Consider the following 26,939-nt stretch of genomic DNA (forward strand, 5'->3'; position numbering starts at 1 on the left):
AGCAGCAGGTGTGGGCTCTGTTCGCGGAGTCCCCAAGGACGACAGAATGCAGCTCTGCGATAGCGAATAACAGGTGGAACGCCCCAAATTTTTCAAAAGACCTACACGCACAGATTCACGAAATTCAGCGGACTCCGAACAGAAAAACCCGAAGAAGTCAGTGCCTGGACAGCACAAACTGCTGAAATCTGGGGCAAGGGAAAGCCTGAAAGCAGCCAGAGAAAAAGTCACGCCCCATATAAAAGAGGACGCGGCCTTCTCGTCAGACCACGGGCGCCCAACGGGCATGGCGGATTTTTAACAGAGACGGTCTCTCATGCACAACCCTTCACCTCTGAGATGGTGCGAAGGCGAGACGCGCTCAGCACAAAGGGGACTCGGAATCGAGTCTGGACCCCTCCCGCAGGTGACAAGCGGTGCGAGCCTCCTGAGCTGCTGGGCTCCGGCGCGGCCATGACCGCGAGGGTCCAACCCAGGCGCCGGCGCCCGCGCCGCAGCGTCTCCCAATCTCGTGCTCCGTGGCCCCTTGCCGGGGCCAGGTGAGCTGCACTAAGTAATTCCCGACCTGTTTCCACCCACGACGGGGTTCTCAGGACAGAGCCCCCCTGTAAGTCGAGGGGCATAGCACTGAGAGGGAAGAGTCAGAGCCACGATTCCCTCTGCAGCAAGAGCAGCCCTGAGGAATGGCAGGCTGCGGATGACCCGCAGAGCTCGTGGCCGGCAGGCCTGATGCTGAAGCAAGTTCTTCAGACAGAAGCAGCACACGGACCATGAGGAACGAAAGACATCAGACATGGTGGACGTGGACGAGCAGAACACGCCGCTCTGAAACCTGTCTGAGGGCTGAAAACAAAGTGGGACATGCTATGATGGCGTCTCTTACGTCTGCAGATGCAACACATGCTCACACAGAGGGAGGGTCAAGGAACTGACAGGCCACCGGTGAGGTGTCCACGTTCCAAGTCGGCAGTGACAGGATGTGTACGCTGTGATCCCTAGGAGTCTGCTGGACAGACAGACTGCAGAACGCAACAGAGACATAAAAACGGGGGCTCAGCACCAGTCACAGACTGAAAGGAGAAGCAGAATGAGAACGAGACGGGGCAAGCGGGAAGTAAAGGAGGGGCCTGCAACCCAAACACGTAAGCAGTACTTTAAACGTAAACGGCCCAAACACAGCACTCAGAAGGCAGGCTGGTGGAACGGGGCACAAACGTGACCTCCTCTGCGTGCACCTACAAGGAATTCGTTCAAACATCACGCCGGAGAGAGCTTCGAGGTAAAAGACATATCACATAGGCACCGGTCAAAAGAAAGAGGGAGTGGCTATCCTGGTGTCAGACAGAATGGACCTCGGAGCAAAGAAAATACCCCGGGATGGAGACGGACATCACGTACCGAGCAAAGGGTCCATTTGCCGCAAAGACCCCGTGATACCAGTGGCCCAGACATCTGACAATTAAGAGAATCCGAAGCCACGCGTCGGAGAGGAAGTTTTGACGGAAATTAGGAAGTGTTCTGAAGTGTATAGAAATGAAAATGAAATGTGGGTGCAGCTGAAGCGGTGCTTAAAGGAAAGTCACAGCAGTAAACGCTTTGTAATCAGTGCCCGTGGAAAGGCCCGAGCGTCCCCTACAGAGACTCACGGGAGCAGACTGAACCGAGGCTGGCAGAAGGAAGGAGAGGAGGCGCAGAACTCAAGGGAATTTATTTGTAAAACAATAACCTTTTTATAAAATTGGTTTTTAAAATGACCAGAAGAGATCGACCTGTAGGCTAACCGAAAAAACGAAGACGACGCAAAGCGCTGACGTGAGGGCTGGAGGGAGGCGTCTCCGCTGCCCGCTCGGACGCCACGGGACAACGCGAGGGGCACAGACGACTCTGCCCATGTCAGTTCGGTAACTTAGGTGAAACAGATCGCAAACGACCTACACTCAGCTGAGGAGAAATAGAGAAGTCGAGGATTCTACAACTAAACTCTCAAAAAAGCAAGCTGCAGGCCTGGAGGGTTTCCCTGTGAATTCCGCAAAGCACGTAAGAAACACGAATCGCACGCACACAGCCTCTCCCAGACGGTGCAGGAGCGGGACGAGCGCCTACCTCGGGCCACAAGTGCCCCGACAGTTAAGAGCAGGCCGCTCGTGCGCACGACCACGAGCTCCCCGGGCCTCAGTGGAGCAGCCAGACTGCACTCGGCCCCGCTGCACTAAGAGCCGCGGGGAGGAGGGAGGGGATGGCGGAGGCAGAGAAGAGGCTGCCTCGGACTGACCTTCTTCACCAGCAGGCAGACGTGGTGGCCCTGGATGGAGCGGCTGTACAGGGAGGCGCAGGAGTCCACACGCTCCACAACTGCAACAGACCGGGCAGGCGTGAGGGCGTGTGGCCCCCGTGTGCGCGGAGGCCGTGCCCCCCACCAGCCCTGTCGGGTCCCTTACCAGAAAAATGGTGGTGAAAACAGATTTTTGCCAGGAGGTTCTGGAAGGACATGCTAATGCCATCGACTCTGACTGAGCTCATGCTCAGGTCCCCAGACTCCAGCAACTTGGCAAAGGCGTCGCTGTGAAGAGGACACAGGACAGGGATGCTGACAACAGACAGGCTCCCCAGCATTGAAGCAAAGACCCAGCCCAGGGGTGGGACCCTCCTGGCTGCCTACAACTTGGGAGATCTCTTATAAGACGTCGTGGTCTGAACGGTATCCCCTAATTTCCTATGTTGAAGCCCTGACCCCCGGGACCCCCGAATGTGACCGTAATGGGTGTAGCGTCTCTAAAGGGCCAGTTAAGGTAAAATGAGGTCACTGGGGTGGGACCTGATCCAACATGACTGGGGTCCTCCAAAGAGGAGACAAGGACACACACGCACAGAAGGGGACGACCACATGAGGACATGGGAAGGACGGGGTGCCCACATGCCGAGGAGGGAGGCCTCAGAGGAACCAGCCCACCGCACCGTGACCTCTGACCCCAGCCTCCCCACAGGGAGGTGACGCGTCTGCTGCTGGAGCTGCCGACACGTCAGAGCCGGACTTCCTATGCTGACTACGAGCTGGACACCTGACGCTTGTGCCATGCATGCCTCAGGTCTGACGACTTTCTGAGGTGACCACACAGCCTCGTGTGACATGAAAGCGGGTAGGCCCGCGCTGCCCCCCAGGACCTGCGGTGGAGGGGCGTGGTGTGGGTAGAATGGGCTGGCACACCTGTAGCACGGGGTCGTGATCAAGTATGACGTGCAACTGAAGTGCAACTTGAAGTCCAGCTTCTCATGTGTGGAGCCTTCGTCGTTCTGCGGGGAGCAGGGCAGCAGGGTGAGCGGGGAGGGGACGGGAGCGGGGCCAGCCCTGGCTGAGTTCGGGCGCAGCCAGGGGATCCAGGAGTGGCTCCCATCTGGGGCCCCACTCGCTCTCAGGACACTGGTCCCTGGGTTCTGGGTGTGCTCGGAGTGGCATGGGGGTCCTGCAGGCCCCACGCACCTTGGCAATGAAAGACAACGTCCCCTTGAGCTTCTGGGCCATGACGATGCTCTGAATGGTGAACACGAACTGGGCTTCGTTGGAGATGCCTGGCGAGGGCGAGACAGCAAGCAGGGCCTGAGAAGCGGCGTGGGACAGGCCTGGGAGGGGCCCGGCCAGCCCCTGGCAGAGTGAGTGGGCACCCTGGGACCAAAGGAAGGCCGTGGGACGAGGAGCCAGACCCCCTGGGGACGCTGGTGGCAGGCTCACCTGGGGGCAGCTGGAAAGGCACGGCGACGCCATCGTGGACGGAGGAGCCCTCGGGCCGGGCCAACTTGGTGTTGAGCGAGTCCAGCACATTGAGCTCCATGCTCTTCAGGAAGCTGTTGCTCTGATTCTCCAGGACTATGGACACGGTGACCTGGCTGTCTTTCTGCAGGCTGCCCTGGATGTCATATGTCTGTGGAGCAAGCCAGATCAGTAGGTGTGGCGGGAGACCACGGGCCCCCTTCCGGGCCTGCACGGGGCGCGAGGGGCGTGAGGAGCACCTGCTGTGAAGACAGGCCCTCCCCCGGGCCTGAGCTGGTCACACGTCCCAGGCTCCTCATGCCCTTTCTTCAGGAATAAAGTTCGCACTGCAACCGTCAGCCCAGGGGCCCCGCCTCCCCGGTGAGCAGGCCTCGAGGCCACACGTGCTGTCGTACATGTGGTGTTGGTCCTTTTCCCAGAGGCCTCTGACGAGGAGGCGCAGTCCAGAGCCACTGATGCAGCCACCGCCCCCACGTGCAAAGAGCCCCCGAGCCATGTGCCTGTGCCTTTGAGACACCCACGTCACTCACCATTTTAACGTAGGCGTTCTCAGCAAGGAGGCAGTAGCTGGACATGGGCTGGGAACAAAGGAAGCTGGTTCAGCTTTGGGTCACCAGGGCCACAGGGTGCATCCGTCCAGGGAACAGGGCCTTGTCACAGGCTGCCTGGTGCCCTGGGTCAAAATACTAGGACTGCGAGACTCGGGGGGCAAGAAGTTTATGCCCAACACCTGCGCGGCCAGGGACGACAGCCACAGCTAGGCCACCAGGAGGCGGGAAGGGCCCTCACCGGGAGAGGTTCTTCCTCCAGCGTGCCGTTCTCCACGGGCTCCGCCGCTCCGTCGCCCGCAGGTGGCTTCTTCTTGGACTTTTTCTTGTCTTTAGACCGCTCTTCCTTCTCTTTCTTGTGCTTCTTCTTCTTATGCTTGGAAGGTTTCTGAAGCCAAAGGAGAGGATCACCCCACTTCTCTGGCTACACCCTCCCCTAATACCGTGATCTGAGACACGGGGACCGAGTGTGCCCCACTATGGGGCACACGTGTGGGTGGATGGGCCAGCCACCTCCCAGGGTTCACGGGGAACCGACGAAGCCCAGCTGGCTGAGGTCGGAACACAGGGGCCAATGAGCATGAACTCAGCATGATGGCCCAGCACCTCCGAATGCGCCAGGGCACAGCTGAGGTGCGGCTGGCCACACGAGCCCACACACACGCCCTTAGCAGCAGACACGCGACAGCCCAGAGGAGTGACCCGCCCAGATGTCCAGATACACACACAGCCCGTCCACATGGGGCAGTGTCACTCGGCCATGAAAAGCAGGGAGATGTGGACACTCGCCACAACGTGGATGGACTTTGAACACACGACGCTCAGTGACAGACGCCGGATACACAAGGCCACACAGCGTGGGATTCCATTTATGTGAACCGTCCAGAATAGGTGTGTCCAGACAGGAAGTGGGTGAGTGGGTGTCAGGGGCTGGGAACAGGGGATTTTTTGGGTGATGGAATGTTCTGGAAGCGCAGAAGATGGTTGCACACCTCTGAGAATATACCACCAATCAGGGAGCAATCCACTTTAAAAGTGTGAGCTCTATGGTGTGTCACGCTGTCGTGAAAACCCCAGAAGCACGCGCACGGCGACAGGAGCCCACTGTCAGGGCTCTCGGCAGCAGTGACCTCCGTTGTGCCCAGGCCTGGGTGCCCCTGCAGCCTCAGTGCAGGTACACAGCCCCCATGAGACCAGCCGGATGGCCCCTTTACCTTCTCGCGGTCTCGCTCCTCCTCCCCCTCGTCACCCTGCTGTGGCTCTTCGTGCTCCTCCTCAGCGGCAGTGACAGTGGCATTCGCCCCTGGCTCTTCCTGCAGGAAGCCCAGTGGTGGGGGTTTGTGGTGGGACCCTGGGTCCGGGTGTCCCCCGCCTGTGTGCCCTAATCTGCCGGGACACCCTCTGACAAGCCCCGGGCCTCCTCTTGCATGCCACATGTTGTGTCAGCAAGCAGGAAGTGCAAGTGGCCAGGAGAGCCGAGCGCCCAGAGCGGCCAGGCCCACCGACTTCTGTGTCGTGACTGCTCACGGCTGCTCCCCGGCTCTGCCGCGAGGGCCAGACGCTCAGTCGCTGCCTGGGCGAGACCGAGGGCACGGGAGCTGGCCCCAACCTGGCTCATCTGTGTGAGGGTCCCCTGATACCCTCCCACACCTGGGGCCTGGGTGGCGGGGAAGGTCTGATAGGTGATGAAGGGGAAGGGCCACTGTGGGCAGGACCCAGGAGTGTCCCTGCACTCCTCACGGAGGCAGCTGTGTCCAGCTGCGGACGGTGTGGGGCCGGCACAGGGCGCCCGCCCGCCGGCTCTTACCGTGGACAGGGCTGGGGCTGCGGCAGGCGGTGGCGTGGTGGACAGCCAGAAATCTAAGTCTTCACTCTGAAACCAGACAAACAGGGCTTCGGCCGAAGCAGCAGGACGGGCCCGAGAGGGCCCAGGGGGAGCCTGCGGGGTGCCCCAGCAGGCCCAGGACCACGTGGGCGAATACAGGAACCGCCCAGGGTTCCACCTAGGGCGGCTGGCAGGGCCCACGGTCCCCTCGAGCATGACAGGCACACCGAGAGTCAGCCTCACCTTCTGCTCCTTCTCTTTCTTTCTCTCCCGCTCTTTCTCTCTGTGCTTCTTCTCTTTCTTTTTGGGCTTCTTGCTTTTCTTTCCCACAACGGGAACGTCCTCATTCTCAGGGGACTTGGAGGTCTCCGCGTTTCTGTGTTTCTGGATTGGCAGCTTCTCGCTGTCGGCTAAGGGCCTGCGTGGGAATGGGGGGGCAGGTCACAGAAGGAGCCACCTGCCAGCCCATAGGCTCCAGGTCTGTTCTCCCACGTGTGACCCAGCTACTGACCGGTTCTCCGGTACATGACCCTGCCACCCAGCACATGCATGGCCCGGAGGGGGAGCCCTCTGCCACCCATTTTTTTCTGTACGTTATGCAAAAAGCACAGGATGGAGAGGAACGGCGAGGACGCAGACACACCAGGAAGACCCAGGCCTGAGTCCGGCCCCGCACTCACTTATCCAAGTCTATGTCCAGGGCCCTGTACGGGTCGTTGGGGTCTTTGTCATCCTCATCACTGGGCAGAGCGTTCTGAGGAAAGACAGGGACTTGGGGTCCAGGTCACCCAGCCCCTTCCGGACCCCAGCTCGAGCCCAGAACCAACCCAGTCAAGATGGATGTCCAGCTCCACTCCTACACCCGAGGCGTCCAGTCTGGGCCAGGTGCTCAGAGTGGGCAGCAAGGCCAGGACGGGCCAGCACAGGCCAGGAAAAAGGGGAAGCGCGAAGGGACGTCCACTCAGCCCAGCCCAGCCCGCGCCCACCCCCTGTCCCAGGCAGTGGCAAGGGCAGCCCGTGCCGGGCGGACGGACCTCGGGCATCTCCTCGGTGACGATGTCCACCTGCTGGGCCGGGGCAATGTCCTCGTCGCTCTCGGTGTGCAGCGAGCTGTGGCGCCGTGGCTTGCCCTTCGCGCCCTTCCTGCGCTGCCTGCGCCGCTCCTTCTCCAGCCTCTGCCGGTGCCGCCGCTGCTCCTCCAGCTTCACGTACTGCTCGGATGTGGGCAGGCCTGTGGGCGCGCAGCGCAGCTCAGCCCACCCGGCCCCAGGGCACAGGCAGCCCCCGCTGTCTGCGCTACAGGCCGAGGGGACTTGCGGGCACCGTCCCTCGGGCCGCCTGGATGTGCACAGGGGCTTTCTGAATGATACCCGGAAACTGTGCTCTTGGTGTCCCGCCAATCTCGCCACCCTATCCTCATGCCGCCTGCTGTCCCCAGGTTGTCGGCACAGACACTTGCCTGGCACCTTCAGGGGCACTGAGAGGTCAATTTGTACCACGGGTATGTGCTCCACGCCGGGTGAGTCCTGGTACCGCTGCAGAGGCAAACAGCGAGGCGTTACTGGGCGGGCTGGACAGATGGATGACCCTGCCTGAGGAGGCCACCGCCCAGTGTGAAGTGTGCCCGCCTGGAGCAAGAGTCCTCCTAGGGGCACAGTCTGCAGCACAAACAGGCGCTCCCATCGGCTCTTCCCTCTGAACCCTTTTCCAAGTTAGGAAAAAAGCAGACTTGACACCCTGGTGCGATGACAGAACCCCCCGTATGGCAGAAAGAATCGGCCAAGAGACATGGGTGCGGCAGGGTGCGGCCGTCATAGCCCTCGCACGCAGCAGGTAGGGCAGGGTCTGCGGGCCTCTCAGGAAGCTGAACGGGGTCACCAGGGGACCCAGCAATTCCAAGAAAGAAAGGACCTGAGCACCTGCCACATAGAGCTGGACACCTCAGGGAGCCCAACATGCTCCTGATGGCGGGCCACTGGCTGGAGGGTGCTAACAAAGGCAACAGGCACCACCCCGGACCAAGATCCAGAATGTCCCGACCAGGTGGGACAGCCCCGTGTCCACCACCTCTGCAGCCTCCCGGGGCCGGCTGGTCAGAGGAGCCTGAACTCGGGCACTGCGTGTGGCCTGGCTTTATCCCAGGCCCTGTCCAGGAACCCCTCAAAGTCCTGCCCCTGGCTGTACCAAGACAGAGGCCTGGTGCACGCCCTGGAATGGCTGGGAGGATGTCTCTGAAGGATATTCCAGGCTGGCCTTACCTTTTGGGGAGACGGGGAACTTTTGATGTAGAATGGGTTGTTGGCCTGCTCCTGCTTCCGGGCTTCTCGACGCTGTGGGAACAGGAGTTGAGGCCAGTGAACGCGTGGGACATGAACCTTGTGCCCTCCCAGCTGTGGGGCCCAGCCCTCGGCGCTTCCCCTGTGGGCCTTGGACCACAGGGAGACTGAGGTTGGTGGTGGGAAGGAGCAGATGTGTGGGGACACAGCTGAGACCGGAGCCAGGCCGGGCCCCTGAGGAGCTCTGGGGTCGAGAGAAGAGAAGGTTCTCGTTCCGGCAAAACTCAACTCTGACACCAAGGCGGGGCTCAGTCAGGACACCCAGGGGACAGTGGGGCACAGAGCCTGCTCAATAGGCTAGCTGCCCCAGAGCCACCGGACTCACCCGGGCCAGCTCCTCCTCGTCGGCCTCAGGTGGCCGCTGCTTGACGGGTCGCTGCTCCTCATCGTGGAAGATGGCCTTGGGCGTCTCATCCTCAGACTCGCTGTCAGAGGGCGGCTCATTGATCCAGGCGTCCAGGTCCAGGCTGCAGGACACAGTGAAGTCACACAGTGGCTCCAGCCTGTGTACCTGACCCTGGGACACTCACAGTAGGGGTCATGGAGGATGAGACAGAGCCCGGAGGACCCCAGAGTCGGGCTGTCCCTCACAGCCCTCCCTGTATTCTGGGCCCCCACGCAGGCTTGTGCTGCCTCCTGTAGAGATTTGTGGGCAAGGGCCACCAGCAGACCCACTTCCCAGGGGTAGGGGGACCAGGGATGGGACCAACAGGGGCCCACAAGAGTTGGTGAGCACCCAACACGGTCTACGTGCCAGCCCGTCCAGTCTACGGGGGCTCAGGCACGGCGGCCCTCCCTCCAGGCCCCGCCCCGCCTGGACGGTGTGGCACTGCTCCCACCACCCCTCCTGGGGCCAGCAATCCGCCCCCCGCTCCGTGTCCTCTGACGGAGCACACGGCTCACCCTTCGGGGACCGGAACCTTCTTCTGGGCTTTGGGAGCCACGGGGTTCAGCTCCCCGGCAAAGAGGGCACTCACTTCTTCTGCCACTGGCACGTCCTTGGCCTGAAGCTTCTGGATGTGCTTGACAAGGTGCAAGATGCAGGATGCCTGTGGGGACCGCGGAGGGGCCACAGGTGAGTCACGGAGAATGGGGCTGTGAAGGCTACTCAGCACCTGCAGGGCGTCAGCCCATGCGGAGGCCCAGCCAGTGGAAGGCTAGAGTCCTGTTGGGGACATTCAGAAGGCTCCACGGGGAGCCTTCGGCCGTGAAAGGACCCAGCCAGGAAGGAACCAACCCAACAACGGTCTCTTTCAACTAGAGGAAGTGAGAGACAGAAACAGGCCCACAAGCAAGACTTGGGGACCACAAAAGACATACTGTCCCATGAGAACCACCCAGGCGGGGCTGCACCCCAGATGCCAGCAGGGGTTGCACCCCAAATGCCAGCAGGGGTATGCAGCTCCAACACAGGGCTCCCAGGAGTGCAGTGTCTGGCCGCAGACTGCCGCGGGAACCAGGGTCCCCGGCCACTGGGCAGGCTAACGTCACACACCTACCCTCGATCTCAGAGGACCGGGGTCCACTGAGCACTAGGAAGTACCGCGTGTGGTCTGGGGAACTGAGAAGCTCCATGTCGCCAGGGCGCCAGAAGCCAGGCCGCCTGACCATTGATGCCCACGTCGCTACTCTCAGCTTGTGCCAACCCAGCTTCTCTGCGGAGAGCAGCAGCGCACCCACCCCCAGAACCCTACCACCACCTGGACGTCTCCCTCTTGGGCCGAATGACTCAAGTCTGCCGAACACATACCCTTAGATCGTCTCCCAGCGGACGCACACCCCCCATCCTCGCTGGGTGCTGCCTGTGCCCCCAGGAGCCCGCGGCCGGCGCGTACCCGCTCCTGGACCTCCAGGTCTGCGCTCTGTACAAACTGGGGCAGCCGCTCCACCATGAGCCGGGTGAGCTCCTGGGCCGCCTCGGCGTCCGCCTCACGCTCCTTCTGCTGCAGGATGGACGCGTACAGCTTCACCACGTTCTGCACGTACACCGCCTGGATGTGGCCTGGCAGGGTGGTGACCTTGGGCCGCAGCATGGCCTCCAGGGTCTGGTGGGGCTCCTGCAGATGCCTGAGAGCGGGGAGGCCAAGTGAGAGCACGCCCACCGCCCCTTACCGTGGGGTTTTCCAGGAGCTGGGAAGAGAGGCCAGGTGCCCTGCTATGGGGGTTAGGGGAGCGTGCTCCCGGCCCTGTCCAGCGACAGGGGCTAAGGAGAGGATACGAAAGAGGAAACCATGGTAATGACGTGACACAGACGACTCCTGAGCAGCCAAATAGAAAAAAGGAGGAAAACAAAAAGGAAAACTGTTCACTCGTGAGAATCTGTGAGGGACGAAGGGTATCGGGCAAGAACAGGAAGGCAGACTTAGGAAGAGACCTCGCACCTGCGAGGACGACAGGCCCTGGGTCCCCCGGCTTACAGGGACTGGTCCCCAATGAGGAAGGGCCAGAACGCCATGCCAGGGGAACTGGGCTTTGGTGCAGCTAGTGCCAGAGAAGGGACTGCTGGGCACGCTCCCTCATCCCTTGTCCCTTCCTCTCGGGAACACAGGCGACTCACTCAGAGAACTCCCCGCAGATCCAGGCAGCGGCGTAGAGCACCTCACAGATCCCGTTGCGCTGGGTGCTGCTGGCCAGGAGGTGGGCGCTGTCAAGCAGCACGGACATCTGCGACACGGCAAACTTGCGGATGGCCTTTACGCGGATGGCCACGTCCAGCATCTGTGAGGCGATGAGGTGGCCGTGGCGGGTGCCCTCCAGCCGGGTCAGCTCCGCCAGGATGCTGATGTACCTGCGGGAGGCGGCTGCTGAGACGCGCCTGGCAGGCGGCTTGTCCCGCGTGCCCGGGGCGGGGGACGCACCACTCAAAGTTGGTGATGTGCTGGTAGTTGGCCTGGCTGCAGATGTCGACGATCTTGGTCAGCAGCTCGTCCCGGTACGCTGTGCCCTCGGCCTTGTCCACGTGGCTCATCAGCTTCTTGACGATCTCCATCAGGCTCTTCTTGGACACCTGGGGAGGAGGGGCGCTGGTGAGGGTGGGCTGGGCGCGGGGACGCGGAGCCGTGGCCACCCCACCCGGGGGCACGCACCATTCCGTACAGGAGGTCGAGGGCACGCAGCCGGATGGACTCGTCCTTGTCATCCAGGCACTGCAGGACGAGGTCCTTGTGGGCCTGCACAGACTTGGGGTGTGTTCTCAGGATCTTGGACATGGCCAGCAACCCCAGGTACTTCACTGAGGGGACGCAAGACACAGACCCTGATGAGCCACGACAGGCTCGGGGGCCGACTCTGCTGCAGCATGGCCCCCCGCTCAGCCCTGACGACCTGGGTGCCCTGGTGGACTCGAAGGATATTCTCAGGGTGGGACATCGAGAAGCAAGGGACAGCCCCCCTCCCGCTCAGCTGTTACCTTTGCTGTCGTTCAAAGTGGTTGCCGACACGTTTTAAGTGTGGCAATTAACATGACACCCACCTTTCTGCCTGGCCTGCACTGGGAGAGTAGATAGAGAAATCCCAGGCCCCACAGGCCCGGTGAGAACCTCACATACAAGGAGCCCCCGAGCGCCCCTGTAGGCCCCGATGCAAGATCATCTAAACCAGGAGTGACAAACTGCCACCCACAGACCATGTCCAACCCAAAGCCTGGTCTGTAAATGATAATGAACTGGCCCACAGCCACGCCCGTCACATACATGTCGTCGCTGAGGTGGCTTCTGAGCTATAGCAGCAACGACCATATGGCCTCAAGGCTAAAAAAGTTACAGGCTGGCCCTGCTCTGAACAAACAGCTCTGGAAGCGCTGGCCACCAGTGTCACTGGCTAGAACTTCTCAACAGAACACGTCTACAGAGAAAACGTGCGCACAGCCACATAAACAAATGGCCAGCGGGGCTGTTTGGTCAGCTGGGAAAGCTACCAGCGAGCCGTGAGTCACCACAGACAAGGCCTCCCAGGGAGAACGCACACAGCTCCACAAAAGGGGAGTGCCTTACAGTTCTGATCGGAGTCTTCTATTAATATTCTCAGCTTCTGGACGCAAAGCTGCAAACAGGGAGACAGCACTGATGACGTGCCCCGAAGCAATGGCATATACAGCAATGCCAGGCCCACCCACGGCCCCATGCTGTGCAGCACCCACCACGCAGGGCTGCCCACAGGTGCTGGCAAGGACGCTGACAGCAGCAGGCGCCCAGCATGGATGCATGGAAGGGCCCACGAAACACGCACAGGACACCCTGGGGCTTCCCACACGTGCTCAATGTGTAAGGACACAGGGACAGCATGGTGGTGCCTTCTGTGCCACCATGTTACTTGTGTAATTTAAATATAACTCCAGCCCCCGAAACGACGGGTGAACATCACAACGGTCCCTAGGCCACTTAGGGAGCCCATGGGGCTCCGTGCTCCAGGGTGGATACGGCATTTACAGGGGTCACAAAGAAGCTGGAGAGCCAGGGTGGTTGGGGACCTCAGGAAATGGGATAAAACAGCCATGTTTCTAGGTGGCTGGGGGGGCCAGGAGCTGCTGCACAGTGCAGGGTGCTGGGCATGAATGGTAGGGCATCTGTCAGACCATGGGGCGGGGCTTGCCAGGTGGGGACAGAGGGTAAGAGGCCCAGCGGTGGCTGGCATGGGGCGTACCTGGATGCTGGCGCTGTGGTTGGGCATGCCGGAGGACAGCGAGATGAGCACTGAAACAGACGGCCTTGGCTTAGGAGCCCCATGGCTTGTCCACTGTGCGTCCGGTGGGGCACCCGAGCCAGAAAGCCCACCACAGCGGGAACGCTCGGCCTGGCTGGCCGGCCTTCACACGGAGGGTAGACACACTGGGCTGGGGCGCTCCCTGGGAGGGCCGGCTTGCAGGGCTAGCCCTTGGTGGCAGCTGGAACTGGTTTCCGGGGCTCCTGCCACCACCCCAACAGGGCCCCCAGCGCTAAGCGCTCTGCGAAAACACACGGCTCACACCGAGCACCTCCCTCCCTCTGGGGTCTGGGGTATTGGACGTGCTGGCCAGAGGCGCCCACGTGACCAGCCCCTCGTGGGGACCCTGAGCACTGGGTCTCTGTGGCCAAGAGCAGATGAACGCTCCAGAGGCACCAAGCGTCTGCCCGAAACAGTTCCATGGAGCTCAAGCCACACCCTCCGGTCCAGTGCCCCTGTGACACACCAGCCCCCAGACAGGCTCTGCCAGACCCCCACCCACCCCCGAGCCATTTCCAGTCCCGCCACACCCTGTCCTCACCCCAACTTTCCAGAGACAGAAACCCTCTTCCCGGGGCCTACGTGCCCCACCTCCAGGCACCAGCCGCTGTGCACGCCCACCCTCACTCTCCACTGTCACAGAGCCTTGAGCGTCACAGCCCAGGCCACACAGCTGCAGGCCTGGGGCACAGACCATGGGCCACCTTTCTACGAATTGCTAAACATGAGACTGTCCGTGGGTCTGCGAGGAGGGACCATGAGGCTGCTCCCCAGCCACTCCAGCCAGGGTGGGCAGAAGACGAGAAACTGAGTCCCTGAGCCGCCAGCACCTGCCGCCAGTCTATAAGATGCCTGGTCGCAGGGACATGGGACCAAGACAGTGATGCAGGAGGCAGCCAGCCAGGTCCAGGAGCAACGGACACCAGAGGAGAGGGGCCCTGTGACTCGGCGCTGTGGACACACGGCCATCCACAGTGCCCCACAGGGCCCTGTGCCGGGTCCCGACCCCGACAAATGGCCTCTCGGGAGACCTTCCCAGGAGTACACGTGACTGCACTGCTGAGGACCCCTGCTCCTAGGTACCCGCAAGGGAGGTGAATAATGCCACAGGCTTGCTTAGAAACAGAACAGGGCCTGTGTCGGGTGTGAGGACTAGGCCACGAGCAGCAGGAGCTGACACCGGAAGCCGGGTGAGGGCAGTGGGTTCTGGCTGTGACACTTCCCAAGGGGTTCCAGGTGGGGCTGGGCGCGGCTCAGAGACAGGAGGAAACCTCCAGCGGGGAGAGAAGGTCGAAAATCTGTGACTATGGGTGACCCTGCAACACACTGGTGGGGCCTGGGGATGGCCATCAGGGGCCGGCCTGTTGCAAGTCCCACCACCAGGACCGGCACCCTCCTGTTCCAGAACCCGATAAGCAGCTCTCACCTGCGATGACGGTGTTCACACATTCGTAGAGAAGGGACATGGCAGACGTGCTGGGGGAGGGAACAGACACGAGGCGTGAGGGCTGAGTCGCGCTACTCTGCGCTGTGTCTGCAAAGACACGGCTGTGACAACTGAGGTCACGTCATCAGAAGCTCAGGGCGGGGAGGCGCAGCGAGCATCCCCCTCCTAGTCACCACAGGGGGCCATGGGTGCCCTTTCCCCTAACCTCCCAACTGTGTGACATCCATGAAGGAAAGCCAAATCGCCTTCATGCTCTGGAAGCATGGAGAAAATTCTAGCAGCCTGAAACACCACTGCCTGGTTGTACTGTGACAGGGAGCCTGAGGGGTAGCCGCGTGTGGCCCCACACGGGCAGGCAGAATACAGAAGTCCGGGCCCCAGTGCGACCCTGTCTGGGAAGCACAGCCCAGACTGACGACCGAGGCAGGCACCGAGTGCATCTGCCCCCGATACTCCTTCCCACGGGTGCTCTCGAGCCCGATCACCCGTGTGCCCCAGGGAGCACGGCCGTCACAGCCGGTCCACATGCCGGTCACGTGGCCGATGGCCTTGCGATCTTCTCTGAAAACCAGAGCTGCACTGTAATCTCTGTGACTTGTTATTTACAACCAAAACTGTCCCAAGCCCAGAAATCTGTTGTAACTATTTATCTTCCAGCATCTCATCGGATGGTGAGCCGGGAGGCTGAAGCCCGGGGGAGGGCGGGGACTTGCTGGAGGCCAGCGCCCCACTTAGGGGTGCATGCAGCTCTGAGGGCTGAGGCAGCCTCAGGGCCCTGTTCCTTTCCAGGGTGGGGGAACCTTGGGAGATCTACCCAGCCAGCTCTTCACTGAGCCCACTGAGGCCCATGGTGACCGGGGGGTGGCGGGGGCTGAGTGGGGCGCTTTTCCTCCCTTTCTTTTGTGTTTCCTGTTTCAGAACCTGAGGGGATGGCAGCCCAGCCATGTCCCAGGAGGGTGGGCGGGTTGCCGAGCACAGCCTTCTCTGGAACACTCACACTGCGTGTTTGCATCTTGATCCAGAACATTCCCTGGGCTGCCCCAGGGGGCACAGGCTTGCCCAAGGCTCACCTGTGGATCAGGTTGGTGAGAGGCTCGATCAGCTTCTTGCCCAACCTCGGCTCCAAGGGGGTCAGAGCACCAAACTAGGGAACGAGAGGCCAGTGAGCCACAGGCAGCAGGGGCAGGACAGCACGTTCACGTTTCCGCATCACAGTGGCCAAGCCCAACCGCTTTCCCCACATCGAGAGCTCCCAGGACACCCCACGGCCTTGCCACAGCCGAGAGGAAGGAAGGTCGGGCCACTTGCCAGCTTGATGATTTTGATGAGGACCCAGTTGTTAGTGGAGGAGGTCATCAGCTTGAAGAAAAGCGGGGCCAGGGAAAGGTAGTTTTTGGGGTTGCGCCTGGCCAGCTCGCAGATGACGTTGACCGCTGCCGACTGGACCCCTGTGAAGTAAGAGGGATCCCCATTAATCAGAGTGTTCCTCAGCAGACTGGCCATTCCGCGTCAGTGCCCCCACTTGTGCCCGGTGCTGCACCCATCACCTGTGGGCACAGCCCAATCCCCAACCCCTTGGAGCCCTGACCACCGGAGGGCCGAGAAGCAAGGCCAAGGCAACAGGCATCGTCCCTCACCCAAGGCTGCGGGGCTGGGCCATGCATGATCCAAGAAACATGAGGAGCAGGCCACTCACTACGTGAAGGGACCGCGTTTCCCTCCACCAGGAGAGCCGCACTCCTGCGCCCCCGCCCGCCATGCCTGCTGCCTTGGCTGCTGCCACCCAGACGGACCTCTCGGCACTCTATAACTCTCCACGATGTAGGGCGGAGCCCCCCCGAGACATGTCGGACCCTGCACTTGGTTCGAAGAAGCTATTCTATATCTGTTCAGCCCAGGGCCCCGCGGAGGCCAGTCCGGGCCCTGTGTGGCGTGTGGAGGCTTTGGGGTGAGCTCATGCAGCCACCATGCAGATGGCCAGACGAGCCCTCCCCAGTGCGTGGGGGTCTACTGAGGGCCTAGCACATGCACGCCCCAGAAGCACAAGCATACCCAGCACCCTGATCTTGGTGCCTAAATCCTGCACCAATAAACAGGATCAGGGCTGCCTGGAGAAATGGCGGATGCCAGGGCCCGACCTCCCTGCGGTGGCGCCAGAAACCTTCTGGAGATCTCTGGGGGCGGGGGTTGTAGCTCAGACCTCTGGGGACCTAGCGCCCTGTACGCCTACCTCATAATGCCCCCACCAGGCCCCAGACACTGGCTGAGCACTATGGCCCCGCATAGTCCCCATCTTAAACCAACGAACCAGGGTCAGGGTCCTCCAGCTTCTCTTTCAGGCGGGGAAAGGCGGGGCGCAGAGACTCGGGGTACTTCAGAAACACCTTGTACATGATCAGCACAGCCTTCTTCCGGATGTATGGCTTGGTGTGCGACATCTGTAGGAGCAGATGGCAGTCAACTCCCCTTGACATTATGCCTTGTGCACCTGCATGCTCACTGGCTATGCACACCTGTGTGCTCACCTGCCACACCTTCCCTGCTCACCTGTGTGCACCTACGTGCTCACCTGCACACTCACCTGCATACTCACCTCCACACCTGCCCTGCTCACCACCTACACGCTTGCCTCACACACTGCCCTGCTCTTCTACACATGCCCACATCTCACCTCCATTCCCCTGAAGAAAATCCTTTCTCCAGCTTCCAGCCTTCAAGCCCCACCAATCCAGGGATCACTCAGCGGTGTCCTGGGCGGAACGGAAACCTGCCTCCCTGCGTCTGCGACCCTAGGCCTGGCCTCCGCAGGCTGACTTTCCTCCTTGGCTCCCTGGGGCCCAGTGAAGGGCCTCGGGCAGGAAAGGAAGGCCACACTGCGAAGAGTGCCTCTGCCTACCAACATGGGCCTCCGGCGGCCCCCAGTGCAAGATGCCGAGGGGCCGAGGCCCCCAGGTGCCTCCTCTTGAGAGAGCTATCCCAGCCCTGAGAGCGGCTCGCTAGTGCCCCCTGTGGGCTCCGCACACTTTCTGAAATCATCTAAAGGTCAAGACTTTTGGCTGGGTGAGCCAGGTCGCTAATCCAACTACTCTGCTGTCTTTGAGCCCAGTAAGTGCCACGAGACTGTGTGAACAAATGGGTGGGGCCATGTTCGCATAAAACGCCTGGTGGCCACCTGCCGTGCTGCCCGATCTAGAAGCTGATTCACTGGCAGTCCTCTCGAGACTGTGGGCTGGGACCTGCTCAGCTGCACAGCGAACAGGCTGACCGTGTGAGAACAGAGCCACCCTCCATGAGGCTTTAATGACAAAGGAAAAAGGCTCCCCTGGGAGCTGGAGACCTGGCACAGTGTCTCGGGAGGTCGTGATTTCCAGGACGTCCATGTTCAGGGTAACGTTCTAGACACCCTGGAGGCCAGGACTGGCTGGGATTATGCCTCTCAGGTCAACTGAGCCCTGAGCAGTCAATCTGTGGTCAGACAGCGATAAATGGCATCGGGATGGGGAAGGAAGAAAAGCGTCACCCTGATTATGCCACTTGTTGAGACAACTGCTATGGTCACTTAAGCTTCAGTAAGAGAGTGACTGACAGGTCGTGTGCCTGACCATGTGGGTGAACGTCTTCAGCCAGACCTCACCCACCAGCAACACCTACCCCTTCCCCAAACGGGACTATTTCAAAGGAGATAAAGAAAAAAACGTGAGAATCACAGTGATGGAGATGAAGCCGCTCCCTGTGTCCTCCATTCCTCCCGGGGACCCCGGCCCACTTCCGCATGCCTGAGAGCTCTTGTGTGACATTTAGCCTCGGCTCTCCCCGCACCCATGCTTTCCAAATCCCCTCGCAGAGCAAAGGCCGAGGGGTGGCAGCACGCTCGCTAACTCACCAGTGTCATGATGTCGTTGGCCAAGTCTCTGGCAAGATCTGGGGTAACAAAACAGGACAGGCCGGTCAGTGCCACACCAGTGTCGTACTGACTGGGGCTGCTCAGGTCCTGGAAGGGGAGGGAGAGGGTTAGGGGCGGGCGCCAAGCACGCATCTCCTGGGTCCCCATGCCCCTGCCAGCCCGAGGAGTAACATGGAGCAGCCGGATCCTCACCGTCACCAAGATAGGAGTGGCATGGGTGTAAGAGGAGGGTGCCCCCGTACCCCGCACGGCCCACATCCGAGGGGTGCAACGAGGCCTGGGCTCCAGAGGAAGTAGCTTGGCCAGCTGGCCTCAAACACCCATCGAGCTCACGGCAGGGGAGCTCTGCTTCCATTGGGGTGTCTCCCCCACGACTAGGGGCTACTGCTCTGGGCCCCTCCCAAAGCAAAAGATTCAGCCTGCACCCCACCCCGCTCTGATGCCATCTACCGGCGGCCCTCCACCCTACTCTCACCAAGAGCGGTGGCAGGAGCGTCCCCGCTCTTGACGTGTGGCAAGGGCTGTTTTATATCACAAGCTTGCATCTGGGCAGACATCTCGTAAAGAGCCCCCAAAACTTTCATACGAGCACATGTAGCAAAAAATACCAAGGTGTAATCTAGGAGTTAAGCTCTAGAGCATGCTAGTGATATGGAAATGGTCGCTTTTAAAGTCTCTCCAGGCCACGCTGAAGAGAGACCACCACCTAGGAACCCATGGTGCAGAACCCAGGCCCGACTGGCCAGACTGTCCTCCCAGTGTGAGGCGCAAAGGGCCAGCAGCGCGCCGGACGCAGCTGCTCAGAAGCGGGGCTCTGCGGAGCGGGAGGACGCCCCGCCCAGCAGGCAGGTCTGCGGCGGCTGTGCTCAGGAGTCTTGGGTTCGCTCAAAATGGAAACACAGACTGCCAACACCCGGGATGCGAATGAGAAGGACGGAGGTGGCAGGCGGGGCTGCGTAAAAACGGGACTCTGCGTGAGGCTGAGACTGCAACGGGCAGAGGGCGCAGCAGCAGTGGTCGAGGTCGTTAAGTCTTACTACAATATCGTCTGCTCAGGTGTGAGGACGTCTCAGGCTCGGGCCATCTCCCCAGCAGGGTAGGTCTAAGTGACCGCCTTTAGCACATCTCAATGTGAAGCAGTGACAGATCTATGCCTAAATCGAGGTCATGACTAAGGGGCAGGCAGGGGACAGGATGCACCAAGATGACCAGCAGGAAAACCACAGCTGGGCCTCGGCAGGCTGGCTGGCATCCTGGTACCCAGGCGACCAAAGCCCCTTCGCCCTCCTCTCTTTTGCTCCCCTCCCGTTTACTGTCCCAGTGCCCCACACGGAGTGTTCTCCCAGCCCTGTCCTCCCCAGAGCCACTCCCGGCCAAGGCCGCCCCACCCGCCCCGCCCAGCATCTAGACTCTAGCACCGCTGTGCAGCCTTGCCCACAGCTGTGAGTCGGTCCCCGAGAACCGCGAGTGTGGTAGTGCCGAGTTCCCAGACCCAAATCTCAGCCCATGCCAGGCATCAGTACCCGGTCAGTGCCGGCACAGCCAGCCTGCCTGACCAGAGCATCCACCTGGGAGCCCACTCCAAAGTCACCAGGTCACCATGTGGGGTGACCAGCACTCATGGGAATCTGGCCCTAGCACCCAGCCACTAGCACCCCAGAGCTATGGTCTCCAGCAACACGGTCTGGGAATGGGAGCGGGGAGTCTCCCATTCCCACTGACATGCCCTCTGCCCTCTCCGCGATCAGGTAAGAAACAAAAGATGTTCATAGTACTGGAGCCAGAGAGGAAATGTATTACCCGGTGGTCTTCAAAAACCACTTTAAAAGCACGCTTACACGCGACTGAAATATGCACATGGTCTGACTTGAAAGGCCGGGGGCAGAACCTGCACGGGGAGGGGACGTAACCTCAGGAGGCACTCCGGGAGAGGACAGCAACCAACAGGGGACAGAAGGGCAGCGCGGCGAGCCTCCGCCTCCCCCGCCAGCCCAGGTGCAAGGGCAGACGGCTCCACCAAGTCTGGTGTCTCTTGCTAATGACAAGGCTGCGGGCGCGGACCGCTTGCTAAGGGAATGACAGCGAGACTCTGCCGACCTCAGCGCCTTCCACTCAAACAGGAGTGACAGAAAACCAGCGTGCAGAACAGACACTCACGGGGGGTCAAGGAGCCCAGCCAAGACCGAGGAGGCCGTGGGGCCTGCGGGACGGGCGGCCTACCTTGCGGATCTGGTTAGTCGTCAGCATGATGACGTCGGTTCCTTCGTGAAAGCACTGGGAAGCAGCGAGGTAGCCGATGCGCTGTTGGGTCGAACAGACGGAGCGTGAGAGGTGAGACGAGGGGCCCGAGTGCCCTCTGGGAAGCTCCTAGCCCTTCGCCTGAGCTTGGCCCCGAGCAGCCCCCAGGCCCCGGGGCCACAGCTGGGTGGGCATGGGAAGTCATTCGAGAACCTAGCCAGGGTCTGTAAAACTCCAAGAGCATGTGGTCTTGGAAACCAACAGTCCTTTAAGGTCTGCCAACCACAGAGCCCTCACTAACGCTGTACTTCCACTCGTCAGCCAGGAACTGCTTTTATGACCTCATGCAGGAAGTCAACCCAAGTGCTGGGTTTTCCTGGGCTCGAATCTCTCTGCCAGAATGATGTGGCGACCTCGTCACATCTGCACGTGTATGTGATGCCTCAGCCCTCGTGCCGAGCACCGCCTGTTTTGACAAGCGTGGCATTTTATTTAAGAGTAACTGGCACACAGGACGACTGCATCCTTCAAAGAAAGCTTGGGCCTGACCATGGCAAGGACCCAGAGGCAGGTGCTTGGGGCCCTCGGGGCAGGAAGCAGCCTCAGCCGCCAGCCAGTATGCGTTCTCACTGAAAACCAAGCCGATGCGGGAAAATTAAACGGAACACCCACACACAGGCCAGATCCTGATGACTGTTTTTCAGGCTATTTACTAAAAATGGGAAACACGCTTATGTTTAACATCGAGTGAGAAGAAAACAGTGTCCCAAGTTGCTCACGGGTAGTGTCCCTCAGAAGATGAACACGAGGCCACAGGACGAGGTGACGAGTGATGGTCTCTGGGTAAGATGGTCAGTGTTGTTTATTTTTAAAGAATTACAAATTTATCTCAATTTGTATTAAAAGTATATATAACTGATCACATAAACTCATACTTTAAATGACGTTACTTAAAATTGAAAGAAAAATACTATGTAAATAGCATTAATAATTGACAAAATCTGTGAAGGTATGGTGGCTGTGTGGCTAAAGTTTGACCGAAATAGGTCACTAGTGTTTTTGTTACCCTATTTTTTTGCAGCACAGCCTCTGCCCATAGGACAGACGGTATAGGTGGCCAGGGGACCCCCTCCTCCCTCCACCAGGGCCCACTCCTCCCCAGCTCCCATCGCCATGGCAACAGGCCCCAACGCAAACTACCTTGAATGTGAACTTGGAGGCGCTCATCACTTCTATGATGTTGAAGGCAGCCCAGCTGATGTCATATCCCAACATTTGCAACTGTTGAGAAGGAAGAGACTCATTCACAAGCCAAAGCTTAAGCCCTAAATCCCAGAGTCCTGTCTTGGCTTGTGGAAGGACACGTGCCATTTGCACTCTGAACACAGCCCAGGGCATCTCATGTCTTCTGACCAGTTAGCCTTCACCTTGCAGAATGCAGGGACAGGTGACAGCAAACACTATGGGACTACAGATGGCTGCAGCTGAAATTCCAGCAGCCGTGCTTGGTTAAAATTCCTTACGATGATACTCATGAAACCTACAATGAGAGGGGACGCCCGCCCCACAAACCCCGAGTCGCCCTCTCTGACCAGGAAAGAGGTCAGGAGGGGATGCCTGGCCTAGGCTCCCATGCCGACCAGGGATCGTAGCAGTCTGGCAGGGAACCATGCAGAGACCCAGCCCAGGATGGTTCAAGCCCCTCTGCAGGCTTCCTAGTGCCACTCACAGGGAGCTGAGGGTGCTCCTGCTGACCTCCATGTGGTAAGGGCCCCACTGGTCCCTGGGTCAGGGGGTCCACCACACCCTGTGCCATCTGATAATCCTGGCACCCCGCCCTTCCTCCCTATCTCGACTCTAAGAATTAGCCCTGTATGCCCTGAGGCCAGTGCCTAAAGCTGATAGTGTCAAGCAGTGTTTGGCAGGTGGACGATGGACCAATGGATGAAGGGATGGATTGATAGATAATGGATAAGTGGATGGAGGGAGAGATGGACAGACAATGGACAAGTGGATGGAGGAACAGAAAGGTGGACAATGGACAAGTGGATGGAGGGATGGACGGACAGGCAGACAACCGACCGGCGGATGGAGGGATGGACAAGATATATGGACAATGGACGTAAGTGGATGGAAGGACCTGATATTAGGACAGACCCAACAACGATAAGTAGATGAAGATTGACGGTAGATGGACAAACGGACAAGTGGATGAGAGGGATGGATGGACAGACAACGGCAAGTGGATGAGGGATAGATGGACAAGACAATGACGTCTGGATGGAGCATACGGATGGACAGACAGACAACAAGGACAAGTAGATGGAGGGACAGATGGACAGATGGACAGATAAGCAGATGGAGGAACGGATGGACAGACGGACAACAGATAAGTAGATGGAGGGATAGATGGACAAATGGACAACTGGATGGAGGGATGGACAGACAGATGGATAATGGACACGTGGATGGACGGATGGATGGAGAGACAATGGACAGGTAGATGGAGGGATGGTCGGGTGATGGAGTCAACAGCTGGCCTGACTGCATGGAGGGCGCAGAATGAGAGCATCGCTCGGAAGCGCCACCCAAGCACACAGCCGCGGTACTTACATACGTCAGCTTGCAGACTGCGTTTGCTTTCACGGCGATGTTGTCTTGCTTCAGTTCTTGCTTGATTTCATCGATGCACTGAGAGATATACTTTGCCTGAAAGGAAAAGAAATTGAGAAATTCTGAGTGCCTAATACAGTTAAGAACAATTATTTCAGAAAGAAGCCAGACGCAAAACAAAAGGTCATGCGGCATTTGATTCCGTTTAAGTGACACGTCCAGAAGAGGCAAATCCACAGAGACAGGAAGTGGATTCTTGGTTGCCAGGAGCTGGGGGAAAGGGAAAAGGATGACTTCACGGGGAGGGGATTGCTTTTTGGCATAACGGAATGTTCTAAAACTGATTGTGGTGACAACTGCGTGCTGTGAATGTAGCAAAAACCACTGAACTGTACATCTAACGATGCTGTTATTAAAAAATACATTTTGATGCAATGAGATCTGTGGCTCCTTCACAGCCCTCCTGAGGCACGGAGTGAGGCTGGAAGGAGAGTAGCTGGCTGGTGAGGGAAAGGAAGAGCCAGGCCCCTGTGGCCACCCAGGAAGAGCATCAGGTGCACAAAGCACAGGCAGGCCAGATGGCGCTGGTCCTGGGGCTGTGACCAGGTATGGGGGCACAGACAGGGAGCTGGGCTGGGGGGAGATCAGCTGTGAGCGGCCACTCTAACCCTTGGTGCCCCAGGCATCCCGGTGCTCCCAGGGCACCAGCCACATCTGGCTGGCTGCACACCAGCCCACCACTCACTGGGCAGGCTCCTCTCAGCCTGATGCCCACTGGCTCCCAGGTCCCCTATCTCTGAGCTTGTCACCTGGGCAGCCTTTCCACAGCAGCAGTAAGCCTGATTAGGAATGTGTCTGTGGCCCCCTGCCTCTCTCTGAGCAATGATGTCAAGGCCCATCCCAACTGCAGCAAGCATTGGTGCTTGGCTCCGCGGGCGCACGGACCCCAGTGTGTGTGTGTCTGCTCCCGGCAGGTGGGCGCTTGGGCCCCTCCCACTTTTTGGTTCTCATGCATAGTGCTATGTGAACATTTTTGTACATCTGTGTGATCATGGGTTTTCCATTGCCCTGGTTTCCTCGCTAACTCAGCACGTCTCCTAACACCATTCAAAAAGGCTCGACCGAAGCGGTACTAACCCTCAAGGTCCAGAGTCCCTGATTCGCCCTCTGGGAGCAGCAGTGCAAGGCTCCCGTCACCCCCGGAGACAAGCCATGGCAGCCCCAAAGAGTGGTCACCACGGGGTTCAGAACGAGTCCAGCCAGCGCTCCATGACGCACGAGGCGGCACGCTCAGCTACCTGACACAGCAACACAGCTGTCCGGCTGGGGGCTGGGGGCTGACATACCCCGCTGCACCCCCCAGAGGCCATACCACAAGCACGCAGGGCAAGGGGGCCGGGGGCCGCTGCTGCACATGCCCCAGGCTCGGATCCCTAAGGGTGGCCCCAGAGCTCCCTCCTGCCATCGTCTGTCACCAGGACCACACCCCAGGACCCTTGGCTGCCCCAGCACAGGCCACAGGGAAAACCACTGCTGGAGCACTCTTAGCCACAGAACGTTTTATAAATATTTCATGGTCAAGAATTGGTACAATGGAACAAGCGTCACCATATCCTTGCAGCGGGCTTCAGATTACTAAACCCCGCTCAGGGGACCTCGGCTCCTGTCTCTTCCTGCCTCCTGGATCATGATCATTAACGACCTAAAAGAGAGAATAAGAAGCCCATCACGAGTGTCGGAGAAGCTGGCCACACATGGCGGGCGGGGTGTGCGTGGTGCAGCCGCTGGGGAGGATGGTCCGCAGCTCCTCCGGAGGGAGACAGGCCCCCGCTCGCAGGCAACCCCCCGAGAACACTGACAGCAGGTGCTCGAGCACACACAGGCCCCGAATGTACGATTTGTGGCAGGCCGGAAGCAGAAACAACGCAAACGTTCAGCGGCTGTGACGGGTGAACACAACGTGGCCCACCCGCCCGTGTCACCTGTCGGGGCGGTGGGGCAGGGCTCACTTCCGGCAGTGTCTGCGCTGCCCCCGTCAGCCCAATCCCCCACAAGCACTGTTTAACAAGAGCCCTCCGTAGACACCAGAGGCGAGCAAAAGCCCTAGAGAGTGTCCTGTTTCTCGCGGCTTTTATCTTGGGTGCCGTGCAGAGAAGCTGGGCCCAAGAGGAGACCTGCGTCCAACTGGCTTCAAGAGCCAGAGCTGAGTTTGGGGTGAACACGGCTGCTGGAAGTGAGGAGGGAAATCCCAGAGAAGACAGAGATGGGGGTTCCGACATTCTGCATGTGAACTCAGCCCAAACCTCTGGTCGACCCGGAGCTACGCATGCACAGGCACATTCCACACAGCCCAGCCCAAGCGAAAAAATTAATGTGTTTCGCGGGCCTCATGCCCTCTCCCTGCAAGAGGGGCCTGCCAAACAAAGCCCCTCCCCACAGAGTGCACACCCCGCCGAGAACATAGCGAAATCCAGTCTCCACGGGTCCTGTTTGCAATGCTCAGGACAGAACCCAAAATTATTCAAAATGAGAAACAGGAGAACATAACCTAAACTCAAGAAGAAAAGATAACCAGCTATGAAGACCAGCCCTGAGAGAACCTAGCTGCCGGAATCGACACAAAGATGTCAGTCCAGCAACTGCAACCACATTCACAAAATGAAACGAAAACATGCTCACGATGAAGAAAAAGAGAAGAAAGCTCAGCAAAGTGACATAAAGCCAAATGGAAATTATAGAATCGAGAGGTAATTTCCAAAACAAAACATTCACAGAATACACTAAACAGCAAATCGGAGAAGAGTCAGCAAATCTGAAGGTAGAACCACTGAAATCACCCAGTTGGAAGGAGAGAAAGGTTTTAAAAAAAAGATGACTGTAGCCTCGGGGACTGTGGGACAAAAGGTGTACCATATGTATAAGCGGCGTCCCAGGAAAGGACAGGACAGGACAGGGAAACTATTTGAAGAAATGATGACTTTCCCAAATTTGATGAGACAGAAACATACAGGTTCAAGAAGCTCAGCGCCCCCAATAGGAAACAAAACCCGCACGCAGACAGACAGCGGCCAAAGCGCTGGAGACGGAGCAGAGCGCGCGCCGGGACGTGGCAGGCTGCAGAGGAGCGTGGCTTCCAACTGCCGCAGCCTCTTGTCAGGAGCAGGGGCCACGAGACGCTGGGGACACCCCCCCGCCCCGCGGGTTCCCTGCCCAAGCACGCATCCCTCAGGAGTGAAGGCAGAACCAGAGCCCAATGGCACCCACCACCCCACCCGTCACAGCACTCACTGGGAGGACAAATGGGACCCACGGAAAGGAACTGACGCTCCGGAAGACCCTGCCCGAACCTTTTAGGTATAAAACAGGTGTGCAGACTCATGGCTCCTCCACACAGGACAAGGGAGGACAGGTGATAAAACAGGAAGGGAATCTGCTTTGCCCTCACTTGGGAGTGCTAACCGGCGACCTACGACAGTCATGAAAAGTTAAGTGAGGGATGTGACGAGGGTGAGCATGTTAATTTTTTATATCCGTACGGCACTGCCAACGGAAAGTAGAATA

At 59.4% G+C, this 26,939-nt stretch overlaps 1 protein-coding gene across 1 annotated transcript in view; it reads right to left on the reverse strand.

Moving 5' to 3' along the window:
* Positions 1–26,939, reverse strand: part of AP3D1 (adaptor related protein complex 3 subunit delta 1) — a 34,032-nt gene that overhangs the window by 2,044 nt on the left and 5,049 nt on the right. Inside the window, exons 2-31 of the mRNA XM_039839129.1 lie at positions 23,379–23,474; positions 21,966–22,046; positions 20,748–20,828; positions 18,507–18,614; positions 16,932–17,061; positions 15,932–16,071; positions 15,694–15,767; positions 14,603–14,652; positions 13,117–13,166; positions 12,468–12,516; positions 11,562–11,707; positions 11,334–11,482; positions 11,033–11,263; positions 10,311–10,542; positions 9,379–9,524; positions 8,801–8,942; positions 8,398–8,469; positions 7,599–7,674; positions 7,174–7,370; positions 6,820–6,893; positions 6,383–6,557; positions 6,122–6,187; positions 5,529–5,627; positions 4,556–4,702; positions 4,297–4,344; positions 3,728–3,917; positions 3,479–3,567; positions 3,206–3,291; positions 2,439–2,560; positions 2,273–2,352 (exon numbers count right to left, since the gene is read on the reverse strand). Coding sequence (XP_039695063.1) covers positions 2,273–2,352; positions 2,439–2,560; positions 3,206–3,291; positions 3,479–3,567; positions 3,728–3,917; positions 4,297–4,344; positions 4,556–4,702; positions 5,529–5,627; positions 6,122–6,187; positions 6,383–6,557; positions 6,820–6,893; positions 7,174–7,370; positions 7,599–7,674; positions 8,398–8,469; positions 8,801–8,942; positions 9,379–9,524; positions 10,311–10,542; positions 11,033–11,263; positions 11,334–11,482; positions 11,562–11,707; positions 12,468–12,516; positions 13,117–13,166; positions 14,603–14,652; positions 15,694–15,767; positions 15,932–16,071; positions 16,932–17,061; positions 18,507–18,614; positions 20,748–20,828; positions 21,966–22,046; positions 23,379–23,474 — 3,426 coding nt within the window. The remainder of the gene's footprint in view (positions 1–2,272; positions 2,353–2,438; positions 2,561–3,205; positions 3,292–3,478; positions 3,568–3,727; positions 3,918–4,296; positions 4,345–4,555; positions 4,703–5,528; positions 5,628–6,121; positions 6,188–6,382; positions 6,558–6,819; positions 6,894–7,173; positions 7,371–7,598; positions 7,675–8,397; positions 8,470–8,800; positions 8,943–9,378; positions 9,525–10,310; positions 10,543–11,032; positions 11,264–11,333; positions 11,483–11,561; positions 11,708–12,467; positions 12,517–13,116; positions 13,167–14,602; positions 14,653–15,693; positions 15,768–15,931; positions 16,072–16,931; positions 17,062–18,506; positions 18,615–20,747; positions 20,829–21,965; positions 22,047–23,378; positions 23,475–26,939) is intronic.

Source organism: Pteropus medius, unplaced genomic scaffold (assembly GCF_902729225.1).
Source record: "Pteropus medius unplaced genomic scaffold, Ma_sr-lr_union100, whole genome shotgun sequence".
NCBI classification, from domain to species: Eukaryota; Metazoa; Chordata; class Mammalia; order Chiroptera; family Pteropodidae; genus Pteropus; species Pteropus medius.